Here is a 25,419-nt window from a genome sequence, read left to right as displayed (position 1 = left end):
AAAAATACGTAGATAAGGGCAGATTTTGTATGGTTTTGTGGTCCATTAGTACTGATGAGGACCTTGCTCCACCTTTTTAATGCAACCCAGATTTATTTTTAGCAATCTACACATTTTCTTTTTGCTAGAAGGTGCTGCACAACATTGTAATCAAACAACATCTAACGTAAAAATAATGCTTTCTTACCATTCACCAATATTATTTAATTGTGACTTGCCACAAAGATACTTTGACTTATAAACAGAAGGTCACCGAATTACGGGCCTATATAAAGATGCACATGTAGTCATAAAATAGCTGCGCAAAAGGGAGAAATCTCTTTGAAGGGCAAATCTGTAATAGGAAGCCAAATAATCTAATTAACCTTCTTTACCTCTGCAATCCTGTTGAAGAATAAAGTTATATAGGCTCCAGCAGCATTGAAGGGGAGAAAAGGTAAGCTCTCTCTTTACCTCTGTGCAGCTATTTTGTTAGCACGTTAACATTGTTTTTTTTTGTCTTGAGGTGTATAAATTCCTTGGCCGTCAACAATGTAAACAGCGGAGTGCTAATACATACTGCCTAGCCAGCATCCAGCTCAGGGGAGCTCAACATCAGGCCTCAAGCCTCCCCCAACAGGTCAGGTTTTCAGGATATCCCAGCTTCAGCACAGGTCACTCAATCAGAGGCCGAGTCGAAGACTGAGCCACTGATTGAGCCACCTGTGCTGGAGCAGGGATATCCTGAAAACCTGACCTGTTGGGGGGGGGGGGGGGGGGGCTTGAGGACTGGAGTTGAGCTCCCCTGATCTAGCTCTTTAATGTTGAATACTGTATCCAGCAGATATGCCAAACGTTAACAACAGAGCCTAGCACAAGTTTTAAACACATTTCCTACACATTCACAGTAACAAATGCCCTGTAAATAAGCTTGGCAGAGCATTTTTATAAAACGAAATACATAAAAATAAAAAGTAAATTTAGATAACATTTCGATTGTTATGTGTAGAATATATCTATACACGTAGAAATATAGATATATGGAATTAGCTTTGATAGTGCAATTCAAGCCTTACCTAACGGTATTTAAGTGTTGAACTTTGTGCTGATCAAAAACATACTTCTATAGTCTTGAAATCTAGGGAAGAAGCTCTACGGAGGCTGGTATACTCATAAGAGTATGTGGGTTGTAGTTTGTCTTAAACACAGATACCAGACTCCTGATGTATACTTTCACAAGGATACTCTGCTTAAAAAGAAAAGAAGGAATGAACAAAAAGATGAATATGGAAGTCTTCGTCTCCAATGAAAAGACTTCTGAATGTTGTTAGATGTTTGGGTGACGGACGCTCTATTCGGGACACTCTTGCTCTTCACTGCTGTCCACTCGCACATCCATTCTCTTTTCTTTATGGCCATTGTAAATTTTCCTCATTTCTTCTTCGTACTTGATAAAATTGTCCCCAAACCTCGTCCACACTTTATAAGGGACGGTGATAGTGTTGCGGTAAGGCGGTCTCACCTCGCTTACCCTCAAGAATATGCCATATCTGTTGGACCCCACATCAAAGTAGAACCTCTTGTTGTCCACCCGGAAAGAAGTCCCTTCTGGAAGCTCAGGAGGCTCGTCTCCCCCACCTCTGCGTTCTTCTATGTCTCCCTCCCCATAATCTTCGATCAGTTGGACCAAAGCATCTCTAAATTCAATCATGCCCTGTGCCGGAAGTACTATAGTCTGCTCCTGGCCCAAACTCTGACCAAAATAGCCAATCATTCCAGGCCCTCTGGTCATCGTTTGCCTAATCCTTAGAAACCGGCCACGTTGGTTCTCCTTAAGGTCTAGGTAATATTTCCTATTGTCCCGCTCAATATATTCAGTCTTTAGAACGCTGTGCGTGGGGGGCTCTTCTGATACCACAGAGCCTGAAGGGGAAGACGGGTGGGGCCTCCTCCTGGAGTCATGCTCTCTCTCGCCTCCATGTTCGCTTCTTTGAGCGTGGCTGCTTCTCAGGCCCAGGTGGGCGTAATGCTCAATGAAATCCCCTAAACAGTCCTTAAGCTCAGCAGCCACAGACAGAGACAGAGTCAGCTTGCTTTTCCTGATGTTATCCTGCCTCCCTCTTCCAATCCAGACTTCTGCTATCTTCAAGAACCGACCTCGGGCGCTCTGCTTCACATCTAGGTAAAACCTTTTCTTCTGAATGTCCACTCTTTTGGAGGCTAGCTCTTGTATCTCTACATTCTGCGATGAAGGGTAGCTGTACTGCTGGGGGTAAATGTTCCTGTTCACACCTGGACCTTCCCTTCGTCCTCTTCCTCGTTCCATATTTATGCTTTCTCGCTCTCTTACAGTCAGCTAGAAAGAGAGTGTAAAGAAATGCCAGTCAAGAAAGAAAACCTGTGCCCTGAGAAAAATAGGCAATTTCTTTGAGCATTAAACAATTCAGTCACATTATCTGTCACGGGCATATACAACTATAGAGATATACAGTATACAACCAGACACAGACAAGCACAATTGACTAAACATACTGTATTGTAGTCAATGTTTTCATTCTGCAAACCAAGATGTTAGTAGCATTATAACCAGAATCTTCCATATTATACCAACCAGAATCTCATGACTTTAGTTTCTGCCACTAGTGACATTAATACAACTAGCTCTTATGGGCAACATTTTCAGCCAGAAGCTTTGTTTCCTCAGGGAACAGCAGCAAGTACACACAGTACATACTCTGGTCATATGTAATGCAAGTGCATTTTCATGTTTATTAATTCTGTCATTTCTACTAAAACCAATTGTGCTTGGCGTTCACAAAGAGGGCTGGTAATCATTTGCCTTATGTTATGAGCCATGAAACTAGTCACATAAATGTAGTTTAACTCCTTTGCTTTCACTGGTGTATGCAATGTAGTCCTGCAAAGTGTTATGTGAAAAATGAGCACTTAGAAAATATTAATATACATGCAAGGTGGCCAAGTGTACACATGGGGTGTATAGTGCATATAACATGTTTATAATTGTGATTACATTCCGTTATATGCTATCCATGAGCCAAAATAACAAAACATAGAACAATATTACAGTAAAGCATTAACCCTTTGGGGCCTTATAGGCATAGCTACCACATCCTGAGGTCTGGCACTCCAGGGGCCCCGTGATGTAGTAGCTGTGTCTTAATCTTGCTTCGTTTTCATGGGGAGATCGCATGCACATGGTCTATGAGGACCTGGAACAGGAAGACAGAGCAGTCACGTGGTCGCAAGTGATGGAGGGGCCGTGGCACTGTGTCGTTGCGGTCCTCCGGCACTCAAAGGGTTATAGCAGCAGTCTTGACAAAATTGCGTGTGCACGGTTTTTATTTTTATTTACAGGATGGGAAATGTGGGTCCTCTCGAGCTCAACCACGAAATCTTAAACTCCAGGGACCCCACTGGTTCCCAAGATACTCACCGGTGCTGTTACCAATGTCCTGGCTGAGGTTGTAAATGGCTGTTGAATATGAAGCCGCACCAGATGGCGTTGCAGTTGGCCCATGGGACCACCAAGATCTGGTAGCCATTTTAATTTCCCTGGGAGTAAGAGCACCAGTGAATATCTGGAGGCTGAAAATAATGCAGCTCACCTCTGGAGGACTCGCTCACCCCCCACCGCAATTGCCATCCAGTATATATGTATATATGAATATATATTTTTATTATATAATATATATATTAGTATTTATTTATTTTTTAAAGGTGTTTTGCTTGTGAAGCCGCTGCATGCATCTTTGAAATACTGAATCATTTCCTTCATTTTCAATAGGACACAATAAGATTCTGCTACTATTTGTTGTCCTTTCTTTTGCTCTAAACATATGAAATGAGCATTACAAATGAAAAGTATTTCGAGAAGCAACACCTGGGGTTGTGTCTTAGGACAGCGGTACGTAAACTGGGGGCCGCGCCCCCCGATGGGGGAGAATTTGCAGGGGGGCGCGGGCTGTTACAGAGGCCCCGCGCTCTTCCCCCAGGCATTTAATTTAATGCCAGGGGAGGCATGAGGCCTCTGTAACCTCACTTACCTACTGGCCGCTGGGTCTTCGGGACGCGGGGTCATGTGACGTCATGCATCGCCATGGCAACGCGCGTCACTGATGGTGAAGATGGGGTTAACAGATAAAAGATACTAATGTCTGGGGGGTAAAAACACTAACTAACACTAACACTAACTAACTGTGTCACAGAGCCTGAGGAAGTCCAGTACTTGGACAAAACGCGTTGCTCTTTACCTGGAACATTTTAAAGCACATTACAGAGGAGGCGGAGGTGCAGTTGCAGCTCTCCATCCGGACGCGGAAGAGAGAGACCCCCTACAACTATACACCGTACTGCCTACCCTTTGCATTCACCTTCCACAGAATCGTTTGTATTCTGAGTTTGTTTTATTTTTCATGTTTTTATTAAAGTTAGTGTTTTTACCCCCCAGACATTAGTATCTTTTATCTGTTAACCCCATCTTCACCATCAGTGACAACTGGAACAGAAGAGCAAGATACCGCTAGGAGTGTGTACTCACACTGGCCCGTGTGAGTATTGTGATATATTTACTACTAATACCCTTATACCCTACCCTTTCATCACCTGATATTGATTGGGCAACACCTTTAATTGAACAAGATACCAAGATAGGATCACACTCACACTAGTCCGTGTGAGTGCCAGATTATACTATATAGAATACAATTCTTGGTGGTCTATAAACACACCACCCCCCCCCCCCCTCACTGACGTGTATACAATTATATGTGTTAACCCTATCCTCCTTTCTGTATATACGAGAGGAAATCCCCCTGAAGCGGCACTGTGAACCAACGAAGCAAGTGGCCCATACATAAAGAAGAACCCGCATCGCAAGAAGAAAAGCCTCATCAGAAGTACACGGGACTCCTAAAGAAACTCTGATGCGACTGGGCTTACACAAGGCCGTGTAAGTCTTATATACCTTTATTTTATTTCACTTTCACACCAACACACATACACCCATGTGTGCCTATCCTCCCAATTAGACATTAGACACCTGAGCCACCACACCCGCTCAGGTTATAACTGCTTCACCTTAAAAAGAGCAATTATCAGTTCTATAACACTGCCTGTTTCCAACTATTGTGCTCCCCCATCCTTTTTGTATTCATCGCTGTGAGAAGATCTGCAGTGGATGTTCCACAATAAAGATCCTGTTCTAATATACCTCAGTCTGAATATCAGGGCCGAGGGGTAAAAAGTGAAATTGAGGGGGCTGACCTCCGAAAATCCTGGAGCCCATTACTGCTGGAGGCGCTAAGCAGCATCAGAAGAGCTCAGAGAAGAATCTAAGCCTGTCCTGATCTCCATTACATCGCAGATCAGACTCAGCTCTCCTGACCCTAACAAGTATTGCACCACACACTAGGTAGCATAGGCTGTGTATCTCCCATGGGGGGTGGGGCGGGGGGGGTGGAAGAAACTGTGCTACATATGTTTAATACAACAATCTGACATACATTTCAGTTTGTTCCAGGAACCCTGTTATTCAGGGCTTGATATTTCAGGAATGCATAAATCACATTAGGACGCTACAAGAAGTTAAGAGAGCAGGACCATACAGTCAATGGATTAAATAAAGAAAAGGCTATTTTTGAGTTGAGCAGTAAGGATTGCTGCTTTAATTGCAATTTGCCCTGAAGCTTTAATTCAAGATGTCCTGATCCTGCAGAAAGACAAATATTTAAGTGAAGAAACAAGATTTAGCTGTGTGGTTAAAACTCTGAAGGACTTGCATAGCGTGGAGATTGGTCTCCACCCTCAAAACCTAAATGGGATCAGCTGTGCGGTTGGACCATACTCCGTCCCACAATGAACAACCACTTTACCTTTTTGTTTCAACATTGCTCCTAATTCCCTGTAGAGTGTAAGCTCCTATGGGCCCTCATTGCATTCTGTATCTGTTTGTTTGTCCTTATGTGTTGGTCATTCTGTTTATGTAATATACATTATTCTGTATCCCGCTCCAGTATATGATGGCGATTTAAAAATAAATAATATAAATAATAAATATTTACACATTCTATGACAAATAGAAATAAAGCTTTACTTTTCCCCACGTTAAATATCCTACCAACTTCTATTAAATGAGCTGGTGACATTAATAAAGCGGAGTGGGGGTTATACGGTGGAAAAAACTTTTCTTATGTGGTTGTAAGAGGACATGTGCAGAGGTATGCAATGGAGACTGTTTTAAGGTGAAATTAAATACGGCTTTTATTGCGCCTGTTTCTTTAACACAAGAAATCATCCAAACGTATGCAAATAAGGGGTCAAACAAAGCTTCTGTTCCACTTGGGAGTATTTGTAGTGAAAGCTAAGCAGTCCACAACTCCCTTTAGATTAGCATGTCTCCCAGCCCCAAACATATGTCTTGATATGTGCAGATATACAAAAAGTCTTAAAAAGGAAAGTCTTATCTGTCTCTTGTAGGGGAAGGCTTCTTTGTTCTCCAGGTTTAGAAGTACTTTCCCCTGTGTCTTGCTGGCAGCATGCAGTCTCTTCTGGCAGGCTCAAGACGTCTGTCTCCTTGTTCAGCTCACAAGTGTGCTAAGGAGTCTCACTTCCTGTCTCAGAGGCAGGCTTTTTCTAACACCTCTAATCAGCCAGGTGCTGGTCAATTAACCAGCACACTGCTGGATTAGAGGCAAGTTTTCTGAACAGGGTAAGTCCCCTGTTACAGTGGTATACAGTATGTGTAGCGTGATTAGGTTTATAACTGTGCCACAAAGTATTTGACTAGCTACTATAAGAAATAAAAATAACGTTTCTAACTTTAGTACAAAACAGGACTAAGAAGTCCTCCTAGGTCAGAACTCTACTGGTCATGTACAAACCCGGAAGTCGGGCTCAGCAGGGGCAGGCCTGCCAATCAATATAAGTAGCTCAGGAACGCCCCTACTTGTAGTCAACTTCGGGAAAAGAAGTTAGCTGAAGTTTGATGTTGCTGGGCCTGCAATACAATCAGCATCTTAATATTGCAACTCTACATTTCAATAAGTAGGTGCCCCTACTATTTTGCAAGTAGCAAAACTAGGGCCAACATTACCAAAACATTTTGAAGTAAAACTTCTTAGCTGGCACTGGCAACTATAAAAATCTCATAGGGAAAAAAAGTCTGCATGGGGACGAAAATTGCAACGGAAGTGAAGGACTGCGCATCTGCAGTAGCGGAAGTGATGTCATTGTAGTTTGTTTGCTGCCTACTGGGAGTTGTAGTTCGGGGGCCGAATGTCAAGAGTCCAAAGAAAATCAAAGTGGAGGCCCGAGTGACTACAAGTGCCAGCGACCCCTGCTATTGATGACAGGCACTGTACTTCAGTCTCTGTAAGCTGTCCAGTCCTAGAAGTAACACAAACACACATACATATACTGAAGAGTATTGCTTGATCTGAGGAAGAGAGGAAAATTCCTGAAAGCTTGTCTTACTACATCAGGCCTGCACAACATGCGGCCCGCTTCTCCGTGCGGGCCGCTTCTCCGTGCGGCCCGCGATGACTCCCTGACTCTTCCCCTCCCCTCCTGAGCCGGCTCTGCAGACACAGGAGGAAAGGAGCGCATTGTGACACACTCCCCCCGCACCCGCTCTGCCGAAACTAATGAGTGCCAGAATTGTGAGTGGGGTTAGCTAGTGACGCGCCGCCCCCCCCCAACCCGCTCTGCCGATGGAGCCAGCAGTTTGATGTGATCCCCCTCCTTCCCCCCCCCCCCGCGCTTCTTACCTTTTTGCTGCCAACGCGAACACCTCCTGGGGCCAGCTTCCACCGCCATGATCGGGTGCGGGGGGGGAGATGAGGGGTGCGGGTGGGTGATGTGATGTGCAGGGGGGGAGGGGTGATGTGAGGTGCAGGGGGGAGAGGGTGATGTGGATGCAGGGGGGGAGAAGGTGATGTGAGGTGCAGGGGGGGGAGAAGGTGATGTGAGGTGCAGGGGGGGGAGAAGGTGATGTGAGGTGCAGAGGGGGGGGGAAGGTGATGTGAGGTGCAGGGGGGGGAGAAGGTGATGTGAGGTGCAGGGGGGAGGAGAAGGTGATGTGAGGTGCAGGGGGGAGAAGGTGATGTGAGGTGCAGGGGGGAGGAGAAGGTGATGTGAGGTGCAGGGGGGAGAGGGTGATGTGAGGTGCAGGGGGAAGAGGGTGATGTGAGGTGTAGGGGGGGAGAGGGTGATGTGAGGTGTAGGGGGGGAGAGGGTAATGTGAGGTGCAGGGGCAGAGGGTAATGTGAGGTGCAGGGGGGAGAGGGTAATGTGAGGTACAGGGGGGAGAGGGTGATGTGAGAGGGAGAGATGGGGGTGTGAGAGAGGGGGAGTCTAGCAAAAGCGGCCAACACTGGGGGGGTGGGGGGCAATGGAAACTTTTGTCCTGAGCCCCAGGAAAGCAATATACGGCCCTATCTGGTATGACCATCCTCATATCTCCCCCAGCACCACTCATCATCATCATATATCTCCCCCAGCGCCCCTCATCATCACCCTCATATCTGGGGGGGGGGGTGGTACGATGATGATCTCTGGGGGGGGGAGAAGATATGATGATGAGGATGATGAGGATGGGTGCTGGGGGAAATATGATGATGATGATAATAATTTTACCCGTGCGGCCCGAATCTGTTTTCCTTGGAAAAGTTCGGCCCTTCTCACTTTAGAAGTTGTGCAGGCCTGTACTACATCAATTGTTAGTCCAAATTAAAAAAGTTATCACCTAATACTGAAGTACTCACTGTGCACTATCGCGAATGGACTAACACGGCTATTTCCGTTTAATGTACGTACGTATTAACACGTCACGGGTAAGTGCATTTTGGCCGCTATCACGTGTTCACCTGCGGCGGGGTGCGGCGATCTGTCTTCTCCCCTGCAAATTGTAATGATTCCCCTGCAGGTCCTGAAAAAATGGCCGGGCGGCGAACGGCCAACAGGACGCTATGTGACACCATGAAGTCACTCGGCGCCACGATGTGGCCATTTTTTCAGGACCTGCAGGGGAAACATTACAATTTGCAGGGGCAAAGACGGAGATCACAGGACCCCACCGCAGTTAAGAGTTGTGAGTTGGGGGGGTTGTTCCCTAGTTTGTCGAGGGCTGTGCAAATATAGAAGTGCAAATAGCAAACATTTTAGAAATGTACCATTTATAATAAAAAAAAAAGGCAGAAGTAAAAAACATGCAAGGTGTGTAAACATACAACACATGAATTGTATATAGAGTAATATAATATAGCGTTTGACGCTATAACCAGGCTCACTTATAAAGGTTAAGCCCGTTTGGTTACCTCTGATCCATGTTTTGGGGTTCAGGAGTGCCAGCTCTTGGACCCAACTGTTGTAAAAGCTTTACCTGTAATTAAGCGACAATAAAGAAGTTTTGTGTGTTTACCTTTCCAGGGATGACAGCAAGCAGGGATTGCTGTGGTATGAGTTTCACAGGTGTTGCGGAGAAAGTGTTGTAAGATTGTGTCTATCTAGTCAGGGCGCAGAGATTCTTATTCCCCTAAAAATTTACCCAGGAATAAGGTCGGATGTCTGGATGCATGTAGACACATTGTCTCTGTAATATCTCCCCTTGAAAACGATTGTGCAACTCACCACTAGGGGTCCCTGCTTCAGCAAAGCCCAAAATGGTAAATGGTGCAAAGGTATGTAAAGTATCCCTGTAACTATAAGGGGTCCCCAGGTTAGGGGGTATACCCAGTTACTGTGCAGGTAATCCAGAAGCTGCTTAGAGGTTCTGGCGGTACTCCAATCATCTTTAAGGTTGTGAGGGGACTTCAGTCCTAAGTTTATTGTAAAGAGTGTGGGAAATAGGGCTAGTAAGAAATAACGTGCAGCTTCTTATTCTATTTCCCATAACCCACAGACGTAGGATATTTTTAAATTGTATATTTTATGGAACAGTGTGTTTTAAAACCTATCTGTGCACAGAAATGAGCTGGGACTTTAAGAACCAATAATCTGAAAGACCACTTGGGCTACCAATTGGTGTCAGTAGGTCTGGCAGGACATCTGGAGATGAAAGCCCCAGAGGATGTCCGAGGTGTCAAAACCATTTGGACAGGAGGGAAAAACTCAAGTATCCACGTCCTGAGATCAATGGACGCTCTTTGCATTTCCATTGCCCCACCAGACTGGCAGGAGCCTGTCACCGCGGGTGGCATTGAGGAACCAGGGCCAGAGGTGCCAAATTGCACATGCCCCATGGTTTTTCTAACGGTTTGTCTCAGATTGGTTGCGGAGAATATTCTCACGCTTTTAATACGGGGGTAGTATTCTGTGAATGACAGTCAAAGGTATTATAACCCCTTGCGCACATCAGATGGTTCGTTCTCCAGTCCTCTAAGATTCTCCGATTCTAAGTTTCCAGTTTAAAATCTCCAGCAAGAAAGGGCTGCTTCAGCGAAAGCTGCCTGGAATATTTTCTGTCCTGTTTTTGCAACTGTTATCAGGGTTATCATTCCCTGCACCTAGGAGAGTCTAGGTTGTTACCCCAATTCTCAAGTAATTGTGTCTTATTGTTGTAGTTTGTGTATCATTGTGTGTATGCCTTTTCTTGTGAATTGTGACTCAGTACCCGACTAGCACCCTCTCTATCCACCTTTAAGACCTAACTTAAAACACACTTGCTTAAACAAGCATATGAACAGCACTGTGGATATTCTGAACACATGATACATAAAGCTTGGCCCCCTGCAGACGCACTTACCAGAACTCCCTCCTACTGTCTCTGTACGTTCTCCCTACCTACCAATTAGACTGTAAGCTCCTCGGGGCAGGGACTCCTCTTCCTTAATGTTACTTTTATGTCTAAAGCACTTATTCCCATGCGCTGTTATTTATATTATCGGTTATTTATTTGATTACCACGTGTATTACTGCTGTGAAGCGCTATGTACATTAATGGCGCTATATAAATAAAGACATACAATACAATTTATTTCATTAACTTGTTTTGCTCAATGCACGATCATTTGTTAATGAAATAATGTTTTGATTTTTATGATTTACATTGAATGAAAGACTTTTGAGAGTAACGGCATTTAGATACTTTACAATCCAAAATATATGTATCTTAATTTAGTTATGTCAATTATATTGTGTATTCCAAATGATAGTATGGAAATTTCAACACAAAAATAAAATATGACGGTAAGGGGGTAGCCAGGCTATACAATAAAGGTTATGTCCATCTGGTAACCCCTGAAAACCGTTGGCCCGTCAGCTACATAACACAGTAAGCCGGGGCCATGTATTATAACATGCAAAAGTTAAAGTGTTAAACAACCAGGGTAAGGGAAGGGGAAGGGGAAGTGAGATGGAGGGACCCTCGCTACTGCCCGAGACTAAGGTGCTACAACCAGGGGAAAGATGCAACAACAAACAAGGAGAAAAAGAACCCCTATATTGGGAGCACTCAGCGGCTAATGATACTGATGTGAGAGTACAATATTAAAACCTGATAAAGACACAATGTATTGTGGGTGATGTATAGTGAAATGGGGTTAAAAAACAACTTTATTGGGAGAAATCCTCAATTAAAATAAATGTCCTTATTGTAGATCAATCCTATATAAGCGGCGAATTAAAATACGGTAGAGGTGGGGTGAACCAAAGGAATAAAATAATCCAATTAGGTTAAAGTGTTCCCTGCTTTTCCACTTTTCATGTTCCCTTTGCCCCAGATTCATTAAACTTTGAGTTTTAGGTGGGATATTTGGGTAGAAATTTAGTTTTGTTTGCAGGAATTCAGGGGCAAAAGTTACCGGTAATCCCCAAATTCTCCCCGGCGTGCATGCATGTTTTTCCGTTAAACGGATTGAATTACACCGGGGCTACCCAGTGTCCCCCAGACTCCTGGTTTCGAGCCTAGATTTCCCAGTCCTATTTCCCTCACAGATATGGTCTTCCCAAGGCATATATTGTAATAAACCATATTTTTATTGTGTTGGTGCATTTAATATAAATGTCTATTCAGTCAGCCTGGGCATCTATATAAGTACCGGGAAGTCTGGCGAGACATCATAGTTCAAAGAGGAGACAGGATGTTGAGATGTTTCGGAATGTTAAGTGGCCGGGGAAAGGCTGAGTAGTGGGTCCGGCGAACAGAAACCCCCTGCAGGGAGGACACTCTGGTCTGCTAGACTCAGTGGAGCCTGTCAAGTAAGTGTGAATGGGTTGACTGGGGGAAGCCGCAGAACGTAGGCGCGGTTCCCATTGTCCCGCACACAGGGCATTCCTAGCCGGCTTGGCACGCCCCCTCCTCTGACATCAGCCAAAGGACGAGCCTCTATTCCTATTGGCTAGTGGGAAGGAATTCCCACGCTCTGATTGGTTGCTCCTCCTTCCATGCTGAACATAGAACAGTGGAGGGTATGCAAGGAGGAAGCCTCGGAGAACCAGACCATCTGGTGACTTGTGTCGATGAAGCTAGGGCAGGCTTTTTAAAGTTGTTCTGTCATGAATAGCAGAGCAACCAGCTTAGTTTTGAAGCTAGGAAAGTCTGCACTGCAGAGACTAAGTCAGGCGTCAGGACCAAGTTCTGAAAATAGAGCGTAGCGGTCGCGGCTAGGATCTTTAGCCAAAAAGAGGACCAGGAAGCCCGGGTGTATATCCCTGTCAGGGTAAGCCTATTTGAGCCTAGATGTCACGCCCAGAGTGTATTTAGTCGGTATTTTATATATATTCATTGTGTGTACGTGGGTTTACCTGAATAAACTTCATTTTGTTTTACTACCTTTTTTGGCTAGTGAATGATCCCGGTATAAATGTGTTAAAAGTCCTGGTCTCCTGCAACAGTTTTTTTCTGGTGGCAGCAGCGGGATCATTAGGCTTTGGGCTATAAGTTCCTGCAGGGATTTATAGCACAAAGAGGAACTCGTAGATTGTGAGCCCTCAAAACAAGTAGTAGCGGACACACGTTATACAAAGCAGGAAAATCACACTGTTGATCTGTCACTGAGTTTAGTGCCCAAAGGCGAAGATGTCTCAGCGTTCAGGATGGTATAGGTCCTGGGATCACCACAGAGTCATGAACCGGTGTGAGGGTTACGGACTACCGGCAGACGATCGGGCTAAAGATCAGCTCAAGGAGGGTCTGGAGCACCACGAAGATGGCATGGCTTCCCCCAACTAAGTGGGGGTAACCGTGGCTGTCCCAGCCCAGGACATAACCTGGACATTGAGGAGAGCGAAGAGGCAGCGGAGAACGAAAGTGAGGGTGAGGGCAGGGATGAGCCTGTGGCCCCACTTGTAGTAGCCCAGGTGGCTACTGGTGTTTACAAAAAAGAAGTGATAGTGCGCAGCTAATAACGTGGTGTAGTACACAAAAGTGAATACAGTGTATAATAAACAATACTGATGACCTTCTAGGTGTAAGTGCACAAGTAGTGCGTCTGCAGCCTTTCTTGGGGGGTGGCTCGACACCCCTGGAACTAGAGAAACAGAGAAAAAAAAAAGGCGCACAACGCACATAGTGAGAATACAGTTTAAAAAGTTAATTTTACTAGAGAATAATAAGTTCTGCGTACATCAAAGTGTATAAAACCAAGCAATGGATAAGTGGGGTTACCACACAGGGGGACAACTGGACTCGTCAAACTTCATCCACTATCAGGAAAGTAACAGGAGACCAGCGATCATCCGACCAGATAGGGGGGCCCTCTGGATCCGTGGAAGGTACTCACTCCGTTCCTGGATGCTGAGATATTAAGTCCACAGTGTGGATATATACACAAGTCCCAAGAACACGTGCAGTAGTCTCTGCTGGTGCCTTCCACTGCTACACGCCGACAGCACGCCGTTGCGCCTCGTGGGACGCCCGCTGATGACGTCACTGGTTGCTCATTCAATGCAGAGCCCAGAGCAATGTCCACAGTGTCCACAGTGATAGCGCAAAGCACCACACGGCATACAGGGAGGCACAGAATGTATCAGGCAGGGATTACTGACGCAAGGGACAGGGAGCGGTGAATAAGATAATAAAAAATAATTAAGAAATTAGCTGAAACACACTCCAACGCGTTTCGTAACACACAGTTACTTCTTCAGGGAATAAATGCAACAGGGGAAGTGTACACTCTTATACATCAAGCACCCAATCAGAAATAAGGTGTCATATTGCTGCACCAATCAATAAAGGTGCAGCAAAAAGCTCATTAAGGATACATGCATATACAGTGTTATTTAAAAGAAACAGAACCTATACACAATATAAAATACAATGTAACAAAAACAATATGAACAGTATATAAGTATATAAGTAAATACATTAAGCGACTGAGTTTCTGAAATAGAAAAGCCACAATTAGAAACATACAGGTGTGAAAGCAATAGCAAACAAAAATACAATCAGATGCTTAAAGAATCAGTACAGCGACCAAATGTCTATGTCCTCGTTTAAACCCTTAGGGGCCAACGAACCCAATTTATAAATCCAAAAGGTCTCTTGGTAGGAGAGGCTTTTAATTCTATCACCTCCCCTTCTCTCCTTAGAAACCACTTTAATGCCTTTAAACCTTAGGTTCGAAGGATCTTTATTATGACATATTGCATAGTGGCGGGAAAGGCTATGTTTTTCATATCCAATTTTAATATTTCTGATATGCTCCTGTATACGGATCTTTAAGCATATTTTCGTGCGACCAATATATTGAAGGCCGCACTCGCAATTAACCAAATAAACAACATGAGTTGAGTTGCAATTTATAAAGGAATCAATAGCAAAGCTCTCACCGGTAGCGAACGATTTGAATGTTTTCCTCTCAGGGTGCAAGTGCTTACAAACTGAGCAGTTACCACACTGAAAGTTACCAACTGGTCTCTCCCCAATCCAAGTAGCAGGGGCAGGTCTAATACGATTATTACCCACATCGCTGGGTGCCAGTGAGTTTTTAAGGTTTTTGGCCCTCCTATATACAAATTTTGGGGCATTAGGAAGACGATCACCCAAAACTGGGTCATTACATAAAATGGCCCAGTGCCTCTGAATTATTTTCTCAATTTTCTTATTAACCGAGTTATACGTTGTAATAAAAGGTACTTCTACCAAATTGCTCAGATCATTATTTAGTACCTTACTTTTAGGGACCAGCATTGTCTGTCTGTCCATACCACGTACTAAGTCAAGATCCCTACAGAGACTCACACTAGAGTACCCTCTTTCAAGGAATTTGTTAAATAACAGTTTGGATTGCTCCTCAAAGTCTTGCTCTCTACAATTACGTTTAATTCTGATGAATTGTCCTCTGGGAATATTAGTGATCCACGATTTTTTATGATTGCTAGTTGCCATTAGCAAGTTGTTGGCATCAATTTCTTTAAAAAAAACCTTAGTGGATACATTCCCATTGTCCAATGCAGTCAGTTGTAAATCCAAAAAGTTAATACTCATGGAGTCAGATACATGTGTGAACACCAAATTCTTATCATTGGTGTTCAAGTAGGTGAGGAATGAGCAAATGGATACATCATCGCTGGTCTCCTGTTCCTTTCCTGAGAGTGGATGAAGTTTGACGAGTCCAGCTGTCCCCGTGTGGTAACCCCACTTATCCATTGCTTGATTTTATACACTTTGATGTACGCAGAACTTATTATTCTCTAGTAAAATTAACTTTTTAAACTGTATTTCACTATGTGCGTTGTGCGCCTTGTTTTTTCTCTGTTTCTCTGGCTACTGGCGTCCCTTCTGCGGATATCACGGCTATTGTTACGGGCATGGCAGTGGGGTCACCTTTGAGCAGAAGCTGCAACTGATAAGGGCTGCCAAGGGTGTTCAGTTACCCTGACCAGCCACGACCCCTGAGGGTGTCTCACGACAGCTTCGCCAAGTTTGTGGATGGCACAGACGGATTTTTGAAAGTCTTCGAGGACCAGTGTGGACGGTTCCATGTCCAAATCCGGGACCATGTCCTGCACTTGTCACCACTGCTGACCGGGAGAGCCCTGAATGCTTTTAATCCCAATAGAGGTATATTAGTATTTTATATTGTAGTGTTAGGACCTGCGAACTGGGTCTACCTTGTCGTGGCTTGCAGGCTTACAATGCTTTGGCCAAAGGGTTAAACTAAATGACCCTTTACAAGAGAATATATAAGTATTTTACTGTGTATTTTTGTCATATTGGATGTAGCATTCGGCTTCTCTGTTGCTTGTTGTATATATTTGCCACGCTCAATAGCTCTCCTTTTTGACACTTCTATACATATATATTTTGTGGAGCCTCAGGGGTTCCTAAAATGAGCTTGCTGGGGTTCTATGTGTTTATGCTTTCCAGGGAATCCTGAGATGACAGCCACGACTATAACCATGTGAAGGTGATTTTACTTGAGCGGTATGCCCTCAACTCAGAGGCTTACTGGGGGTTGTTCTGGGTGTTTTTTTCCCCGGACCGGGATACCCACCTGGAATTTGCATCCCGGCTTGCCCGGCACGGGTTGCGGTGGATCGAAGTGTGCAAAGTCACCAAATACCTCGGACTGCTGGACCTCATATTCCGAGAGAAATTCCTACTGAAATGTCTGCCTGAAGTGAGGGAGTGGGTGATGGACCTAAAGCCCATGACCATCATCGAGGCCAACAGGATGGCAGATGAGTTTGTGACAACTCGCCCGCAATATGCAAAGCAGGCACCAGCTCCTGCTGGTGTCGCCCCAACCCAGGTGCCAAAGGCAACTGAGGCTGCTCATCCCACCCTGACCTGGAGACACAAGCCTCCTGCCGGGGGAAGTGCAGCCAAGCCCACATTTGTACATGAGAGGAGGCGCCATCAGACCGGGTATCTGAAGCCAGATTGTCCCGATTTGCACCGTACCAGAAACCCCACTCCGGGGTAATGTACCCAAGCTGCAAACGCAGTTGCCTACGTGGGACTGGTACTCACAGAAGAGCAGTGAGCAGCCATCCACCAGGTACAGCCGAGGACCCAAGAGGCGGTCCCTACACCATCTCCTGCCCGCACAGCGGAGGAGACAGACGAGCATCAAGTTGCAGCAGTTGGGCTGCAGGTGAACTATGTCCAGAGGAAGCATTTGCTTCTAGTATACATCGGAGATCGCCAGGCAGCCGGCCTGATCAACTCTGGTGCCACCAACCCTCAGGTGCGACCTGATATGGTCAGTCCAGAGGACCTGCTCCCGGGAACAGGGATGCAGGTCACCATGCCAGACAGGGAACTTAGGTCAATCCAGGTCACCCGGGTGTTTCGACTGGGGTGCCAGTCGAGGAGTGAGGGATGTAGGTATCCTGCCAGGGTTGGATACTGAGGTGCTACTCGGTAACAACCTGGGACACCTCATCTGCTCCTTTGCAGAAGAAGATGCTTCTGTGGCTACGTTCACATGGAGCCAAAGTCGGGCACTTGCCCAGGCAGGGGGAACTTTGGTACCTCTGCCCACCGAGGAGATCACCGTCCCCCTTGCATTTTGGGACCAACGAATTCCGAGGTCCCCGCGAAGGCCGGTCAGGTAAGCCAGACCAAGCCTATACGGTGTCCCGACCTCCCTTCCAATGTACCAGTTTACCCATCCCCTGACTTAGTGACCGAGGATGAATGGCCGGAGCTTGGTGCACGGTTCAGAGAAGCAGTGCGATCCGATCCCAGCTTAGAGGGCATGAGACTTCGGGAGTCCGAGTCTGCCTGAGGAGTGGGTCGGCTCAGTGTCTCTGGCACCATAGGCTCCTGTACAGAGAGCATGCCCCTGATGCTCCAGAGTATGGACATGTAGGAGACAGTTAGTGGCACCTAGGGAGTATAGGCAGCAGTTATTGCAGGCAGCCCACTTCATTCCACTAGCGGGAGGGGGGGAGGGAAGTCACCCACACTTCAGCCCGGCTACTGTAGCAGTTCTACTGGCCAGGGGCATCCAGAGCAGTGGCAGATTTTTGCCATGGGAGGAGCTTCGAGGAGCAGTCGGCAGGGGAGTCTTCACCAACACAGGCGGCACACCAAGTGTGACGTCACCTAGCCCAGCGGTTGGTAATGAGAACGTGAGCGTTACAGCCTGCTGCTGAGGAACAGCGAGATCGCCCTGGTTGGGCTGCAGAGCTAAAGAGACTCCCGTGCAAGTTGCGGACGGCATCCGAGTATTGATTTTAATTACACATAGCATGCGAGTGTTTTCTTGGCTTTTGTTAGCCGTATTTTAATAAATTGTTGTGCAGTCTACACTATCGCTAATTAACTGTCATGTATGTGAGTTGATGAGATAACTTGTATTGTGGGACACCGTGGCAGCTCCGGTTTACATTGTATATTTTATCATCACAATTGTAGTCATTCACACACTTATATTGTCATTCACAGGTTATTAAAAGCTTCAATCAGACTTAGAACTTTGCAACTAATATTGACAGATTTATTATAAATCATTCTTCCTGGTATTGCACAGGTTATTAAGAATTTATATTAGTGTTAGGGACCCCTGGAATTGTGGTCTGCCGTGCAGTGGCTCAGGGGCTTACAACAATTTTGGCCAAAAATGTTAAACTAAAAGACCATTTTATTTAATAGATATTTATACATATATATTTAGGCACTGTATCGTATATGAATTTCACTGGATGTGCACTGAGCTCTGTCTGTGTTTTATGTTTTGTCTCTGGTTTTAAATATATATTGCCATGCTCAGTAGCACTCCTCTGTGACACTCATATGCTTATATATATGTTGTGGTTATTTTGGGGGTTCAATAGGAGCTTGTTAGGTGTCCAGTATGTTTTAAAAATCTATAGTAAGATCCTGGCGAACAGATTGAACTCTATTCTACAAAAGTTATTTCACATCGATCAAGTGGGTTTTGTCTTGGGCAGACAAGCCTCGGAAAATACCCGTAAGATCATAAATAGACCACGTGCACCTCACCGTTACGATTGCAGTACTAGATGCTGAAAAAACTGGGCTTTTTTAGATGGTGCCATGCTAAAGTTTGGATTTAGAGGCCCTTTTCTGGAGGGTGTCAGAGCTCTCTACCAGAATCCCACAGCCTATATTAAACTCCCCGGGAACAATTCTGATCCAAATGTGTTCAAAAATGGAACTAGAGACGGTTGCCCCTTGTCTCCTTTCCGCCTTATCAATTGAACCTCTTGCCGCTAAAATTCAACATGAGGTCAATGTTCAAGGAATCCCTATTGATGGTATAAACTATAACATTTCTTTATTTGCAGATGATGTCATACTAACCTTGGCTAACCTCCCTAACCAATCTTCAACTTCTTTTAGACCAATTCGGCAAAATCTTGGGCTATATGCGCTATGTACATTAATGGCGCTATATAAATAAAGACATACAATACTGTCACGGTAACTTATGACAAGATATAATATACACCAAATAACTGGGTTGAATTGAACGAGGCTTAGATATAATGAAGTATATTTATTCCTTAGATAGGTGAACACAGCAATATAGTACAATTAACAGACAAGTAGGTAACACTTACTTAGGGGTTGGAATGAAGTAGTATCTGATACCCGATTGCTAGAGAATTGCTATCAAGATGTAATCAGAAGACCAAGACTGTAGGGTTGACAACAGTTTATATATCTTTGTAACCCTATTCTTAACATTGAGTACAGGCTTTTGGAGAACAATTACCTGTACCCAATCTCTACCGTGGGAACACAGTTTAACCCATGCCCCCCAGCTAGTTGGCCCATGCGTACTGGGACTCTGAGGGTCTCATTTCTGTAGCCCCACATCTAAATCAGGGGCGCCGGGCAGTCTACCAGATGGGATATCTGGCAGTATACTCTTTGTTTGTAAGTGTGAGTTATAACACCCACAAACCACTCCAGCTTCACGCTTCTCCACCCTCAGATAAACAGTTAGAGTGGTTGAGTCTTTTGATCAGGGCCTGGTTCCTAGACTTTGGGTCGCCCCCCTGACCATTTGCCTTCCTTAGTGTGCAGGAATCTTCGCGGGCTTTTGTCCCCGCTTTAAAATACACATGGTTCTGAATATACACACATATTAAAATAACCGGTTCCAGCGGGTCCAAACTCCCCAGACCTTAATGCCGGAAGTGGGACACTATTGTGTCCAAGTTTCAGCCCGCTGCGACCTTCAGAACCGGAGATATGCAAATACCACATAAACCGTTTCTTATTTTATCACAAAATTCTCAGCTGTAAAATAAATCTCGGTTTTTCACTCATTCCCCATTGAAAACGGGCTCTGCCGCCATAGGCTTTCAATGGTGAAACTCCGCCATTGGCGGCTATGGGAGTCTGTCGCCATAGACTTTCAGCGGGGCATCGCCGCCGTTGAAGCCTATGGGGCTTCTCCGCCATAGCCGGTAAATGGGGAAACGGCCGCCAGTCAAGTCTATGGGGAAAAACTCACGAACCTTTATGGTGGTCCATACTCCGTCGGGTTGGTCGGAGAGGGTCGGGAATGGATCTGCGGTCATGCCGGAACCGTGACTGCAGGCACCCCAAATCCCGGCCCTCTGAACCCTCCAGAACCGGAGATATGGGCTTATGGTTTTCAGGGTTTCGGACTTAGCCGTTTTCTCGTGCTGCTTCTGCCGCTGCCATTGAAACCTATGGCGTGACCCGCTCAGCCAGCACGACCCTTTTCGGGGGTCCTGGATTCTTGGACCCGGTGGTGGTCAAGTGAGGGGCAAAAAGAATTTTATTCCTTGGTGCCCTAGAACCTAAGATTCCCACGCCACTTGTCTTTGAACTTGAACTAACAGTGATGAAAGCTCTTTTTCAGATAATGTCTCCGACCTTGCGGTTTGGACGGCTGCCAACTCGTTCCTGGAGAGCGTCGTCGAGGAATCTCCATTGAAGTCAATGGGCCCATTGACTTACAATGGGAAACCGCCGCTTCCCCTCTGCAAAATGGTGCCTGAAAAGGCGGGAACATTAAACAAAGGGCTATAATCGCTATTCAACTATTAACCCTTGCCCTCCCGGATGGATCCCAGTGTGTGTGTGGTGCAGACACTGGTATGATGATGGTACATTATAACAGGGGAACATACATTTTCATGTTATAGCAAGATAAACCACAGTTCTGGACTGCAGTCCAGTTAACCCCTTGCCTCCCTGGTAAGGTCAGGGGGTGGCCATATGGGGTGCAACCCCTTTAATACCGGGCCAATCCCCCTCTCCCTCTACAAATACAATAAAATTAATAACGATAAATCGGAAGCCCTAAATCTGTCCCTCCTAACCTCAGAGGTTAATCTCCTACAATTGAATTTCAATTACAAATGGAGCTCCACCCATATTAAATATGTAGGAGTTCAAATTTCGAGCTTATATGACTCTTTATTTATGCAACCTCTATTGCTTTCAGACCCTCCCAGTTCGTATACCTCTTTCTGAGCTAAAACATATACACAAAGTAGGATTTTTCAGTTTATTTGGAGGGGCAGGATACCAAGGGTGCCAAGGTCAGTTATGTTGGCATCAAAGGCAAGAGGGGGTTTGGGAGTTCCTCTTGTATTAAAATATTACCAAGCTGCCCAGCTAAAACAAATGGTGATCAGGAATAACGACCCATCAACTTGCTTTTGGCTTGCCATTGAATCTTACTACTCAAGGGCAACATCTTTAACCATGTCCTTATGGGCCCATACCGATAAAGACCCGGCATTTGGGATGCCTGGTCTGGGATCGATGAGGTGCACGTGGAACATTTGGACTAAGACAAAAAGGAAATATGCATGAACGTCCTCTCCCTCACAATTAACTCCCTTTTTTAATAATCCAGGTTTTCCCCCTGGTTGCTCCCAAAGACAATTTAGCCAATTTCAAAATGTAGATCTCAAAATAGTTGCAGAGCTTGCGGAAAAGGGGAAATTCCTCTCCTATAAGGAACTTCAAAATAAATATGAAACCTAAGACTTTCATCTGTTTAAATTTCTTCAAATTCGGCATTTCCTCACAACAATTTCCCATAATTAGAATTTTCCTAATCTGACAAATTTTGAAACCCTCAGTAAAAAAAAAAGGCACCTACCAAAGGGGTCTGATTTCTAAGAAATACTTGGGAATGGAATCGTCAGTAACCACACCAGACCATAACTATATGTTGAAATGTGCTGAAGACCTTAACGTGGACATTGATAGGGACGACATCTGGGAATCGGCATCTAAAACCTCAATCTGTACAACAACTAAAGAAAATATCTACAAAATATTATTTTAATGGTACCTAAGTCCAAGTAGGCTGAGCCAGATCTTCCCGGGAACTCCCAATCTATGTTGGAGAGGGTGGGGTTTCAGAGGAGATATGACCCACATTTGGTGGACATGTCCACCCATACAAAATTTTTGGTCCATGATTCAAGCTATCATCATGGAAGTTCCAGAAATAAGAATTTCCCTGGACCCGTTAATCTTTCTTCTGGCCAAACCAGTAGAAAAATCTCTCTCCACCTATGAAACGGTTGATCGCTTTTATATTGACTGCAACAAGATGTTCCATAGCTGCTGCATGGGAAAAAAATTAACCCTGTCTAGAAGGACTGTAGAAAACAGATTAAATTAAGTAATGTATATGGGAAAGCTAACGGCCCATTTGACACAATCCACCTTACAGTTTTATAGGACATGGGAACCATGGTTCCAGAGCCAAGAAAAAATACAAAAAGTAATGAGGGTTAAGAATTTTGAGTTATTTGAAGACCTGATCACCAAAATTCTTGGGTAGAGGCGCATGCGCGACGGCTGGCTGCATGGACGTGTGAGTTACAAGCTCCGTTCACAGCCGGCACGAAAATAAATAAATAAAGCACGAAAACTACGCCGATACTCACCGGAAAACCCCCATAGCCCGCCGAAGCTGCAGGGATGTCAAGGGCAACGAGATCAAAGCGGACCTCGTCGGTCTTAACCGACTATTTTGCCAATGGAGAAGCGGCCCGCACCAAAAACCACGAGGGGCCTATACATAGCGGCTCCGAGTCTGAAGGGGAAGACGGGGCTGATCATGAAAGGGACGACCAGATAATGCGACGACGGGACATGCGGGAGTTCTGTATGGACATAAAACGCTGCTTTCAGTCTGAACTGACCGCTCTGAGGGCGGATTTAGGCAGCATAGGGATCAGAACAGACTCCCTTGAAAGGAAACTTGACTCCTCCATTAAGGCCCAACAGAAAACTGAAAAAAAACTTGCCCAACTGAAAGAGGAGATGCGGGACCTCGCCGACAGACAGGAGGACGCAGATAATCGGGACCGCCGAAACAATGTGCGGATCCGGGGGGTCAAGGAGGAAGAGACGGATCCGGAGGATTTTGTGGTCAGATGGCTCCAGCAGCTCATGCCAGAGAAGTCGGAGCGAGACACCCATTTACACAGGTGCCATAGAGCCCTGCGCTCGAGGCCACAACCAGGAGACCCCCCCCGCGACATCATAGTACGCTTTCATTTCTTCAGGACCAAAGAGTCCTTCTGTCAACTGACCCGGAACGAGGCACTATTTGAAGGCCATAAGATGCAAGTCTTTCAGGACATCTCCCCCGCTACCCTCCTCAAACGGAAAAAAATTACACCTATTACGAAGGTACTACGCGATGAGGGGGTTCGCTATCGCTGGCTATACCCGTTTGGCCTGATGGTGATCCGCAATGGCGTCCCACACACCCTGCGGCAGCTGGAGGAAGGGGGGAGTTTCCTGGCCAAACTCGGGCTGCAGGATAAGGCCCCTGCAGAGGCAGCTACTGAGTGTGCAACCCCAGACCCAACATGGAGGGAAGCTGGGAAATCTAACAAGAACCAACAGCCTCGGAGTCCTAAGTGAGGAGGGCTGGAGGCAAAGGAGAAAACACACAACAAAAATAAAATTAAATCGCTAAAAGAAAATTTACCCACGACAAAAGGGTAAACCGGCTCACCTGACATTGTCACAGTTTACAAAGTTTGCAGCGTTAAGGCTCTAATGTTGAGAGCCGTCTGGGGAACCTGTTGTTCCAAGTTTCATTTACCTCCAAGCCGCCTCCGCAGCCCAGCAGCAGTGTTCCACGTCTGGCGGCCATCTTGGATCCTCTCCGACTGATCATTTGGCTGAGGGCGGTACCTGGTGACGTCACAGGGAAGGAACTGAAAAATCCCGCGAGAAGGCCTGCAGGGAGACGGACGGGACCCTCCAAGATGGCGGCGACACTGACCAAAGGGGGAGGAGCCGCAGCGCAAGCATACGGAGGCCGAGCGGAGCACTGGAGAGACCCGAGGAGGAGGATGCCCGGGACTAAGAGTGACACGGGGACACACCAGACTGGGAGTGGGAGAAGGGTGGGAAGAAGGGGGAGAAGGGAGGGAAGAAGGGGGAGAAGGGAGGGAAGAAGGGGGAGAATGGAGGGAAGAAGGGGGAGAGGGGAGGGAAGAAGGGGGAGAGGGGGGGGAAGAAGGGGGAGAGGGGGGGGAAGGAGGTGGAGAGGGGGGGAAAGGAGGAGAAGAGGGGGGGAAAGGAGGAGAAGAGGGGGGAAGGAGGAGAAGAGGGGGGGGAAGGAGGAGAAGAGGGGGGGGAAGGAGGAGAAGGGGGGGGGAAAGGAGGAGAGGAGGGGGGGGGAAAGGAGGAGAAGAGGGGGGGGAAAGGAGGAGAAGAGGGGGGGGGAAAGGAGGAGAAGAGGGGGGGGGAAAGGAGGAGAAGAGGGGGGCTGGGAGTTAGACACAGAAAAATTGCATGTTGACTGCATGATGAAAACAATTGCAAGGCCCCAGAAGGGGACAACGGGAGGCAGAACAAGAGGTCAAGGGGGACCGAATAAAAGCTATGGGGGGGTGGGGTTTCGAGCTAGTTATAGGGTGGGAGGGGAGCTGGAGGTAAGCTCGGTTACTTAGTTAGGAACGCGAATAAGTTGGGGGGGGGGGGTTTGACGGTAGAGTCAGTTCTTTAGAAGTGCTAGAGGATAGCTCATGGCAAGAGATACCACGCACATAATGGTACAATTTGTCTGCCGGCGGGGGCTTAAGTCTGGCCGTCGCTGTGCGTCTACAGACTCGGGCCGGGGCGGATGCCCAGGTAGCCGAGAAAGTCCTTGGGAGAGGATGGAGCGGAGGAGCCCTGTGGAGGGGAGGAGGGAGCCAGGGGCGCTGGAGGAGTTCCACCTTCCCGAAGGCAAGGTGGGGGCGGTGGTCTGGGACCATTATTGCGTCACCCACATTGCTGATCATATCAATGTTGTTTTTTTCCCTTTATGTGTCCTGTGTCCCATATGTGTTCTCCCTGCCCTTCCCCCCCTCCGGCCAAGGAGGCAACCCGCTGACATTGAGCGCACCGCTGTGCACTGCAGAGAGGCTGAGTACTCCCGGGGAGCACCGGACACCCCAACCTAAGACACACAGGACAAGAGGTGAGAACACATGCACCTCATGTCATTAACATTTATCTCACACAACGCCAAGGGGCTGAACTGCCCGTGTAAGCGAAAA

General features: G+C 46.2%; 1 protein-coding gene across 3 annotated transcripts in view; it reads right to left on the bottom strand.

The window, feature by feature from the left end:
- Nucleotides 1-749: 749 nt before the first annotated feature.
- The window catches only part of PURG (purine rich element binding protein G), a 49,442-nt gene continuing 24,772 nt past the window's right edge, over nucleotides 750-25,419 (bottom strand). For 2 of the 3 annotated variants that reach the window (XM_075604045.1, XM_075604035.1), the window contains exon 2: nucleotides 750-2,335. In XM_075604045.1, the coding sequence (XP_075460160.1) occupies nucleotides 1,331-2,305 (975 nt within the window). In that variant the 5' untranslated portion in view covers nucleotides 2,306-2,335 and the 3' untranslated portion in view covers nucleotides 750-1,330. Of the gene's footprint in view, nucleotides 2,336-9,311; nucleotides 9,396-25,419 lie in introns of those variants that run through there. The other variant, XM_075604052.1, reaches the window with a different exon arrangement.

This window comes from Ascaphus truei, chromosome 1, assembly GCF_040206685.1.
Source record: "Ascaphus truei isolate aAscTru1 chromosome 1, aAscTru1.hap1, whole genome shotgun sequence".
Taxonomy (NCBI): Eukaryota; Metazoa; Chordata; class Amphibia; order Anura; family Ascaphidae; genus Ascaphus; species Ascaphus truei.
This window is presented reverse-complemented; position numbering and strand designations above follow the sequence as displayed.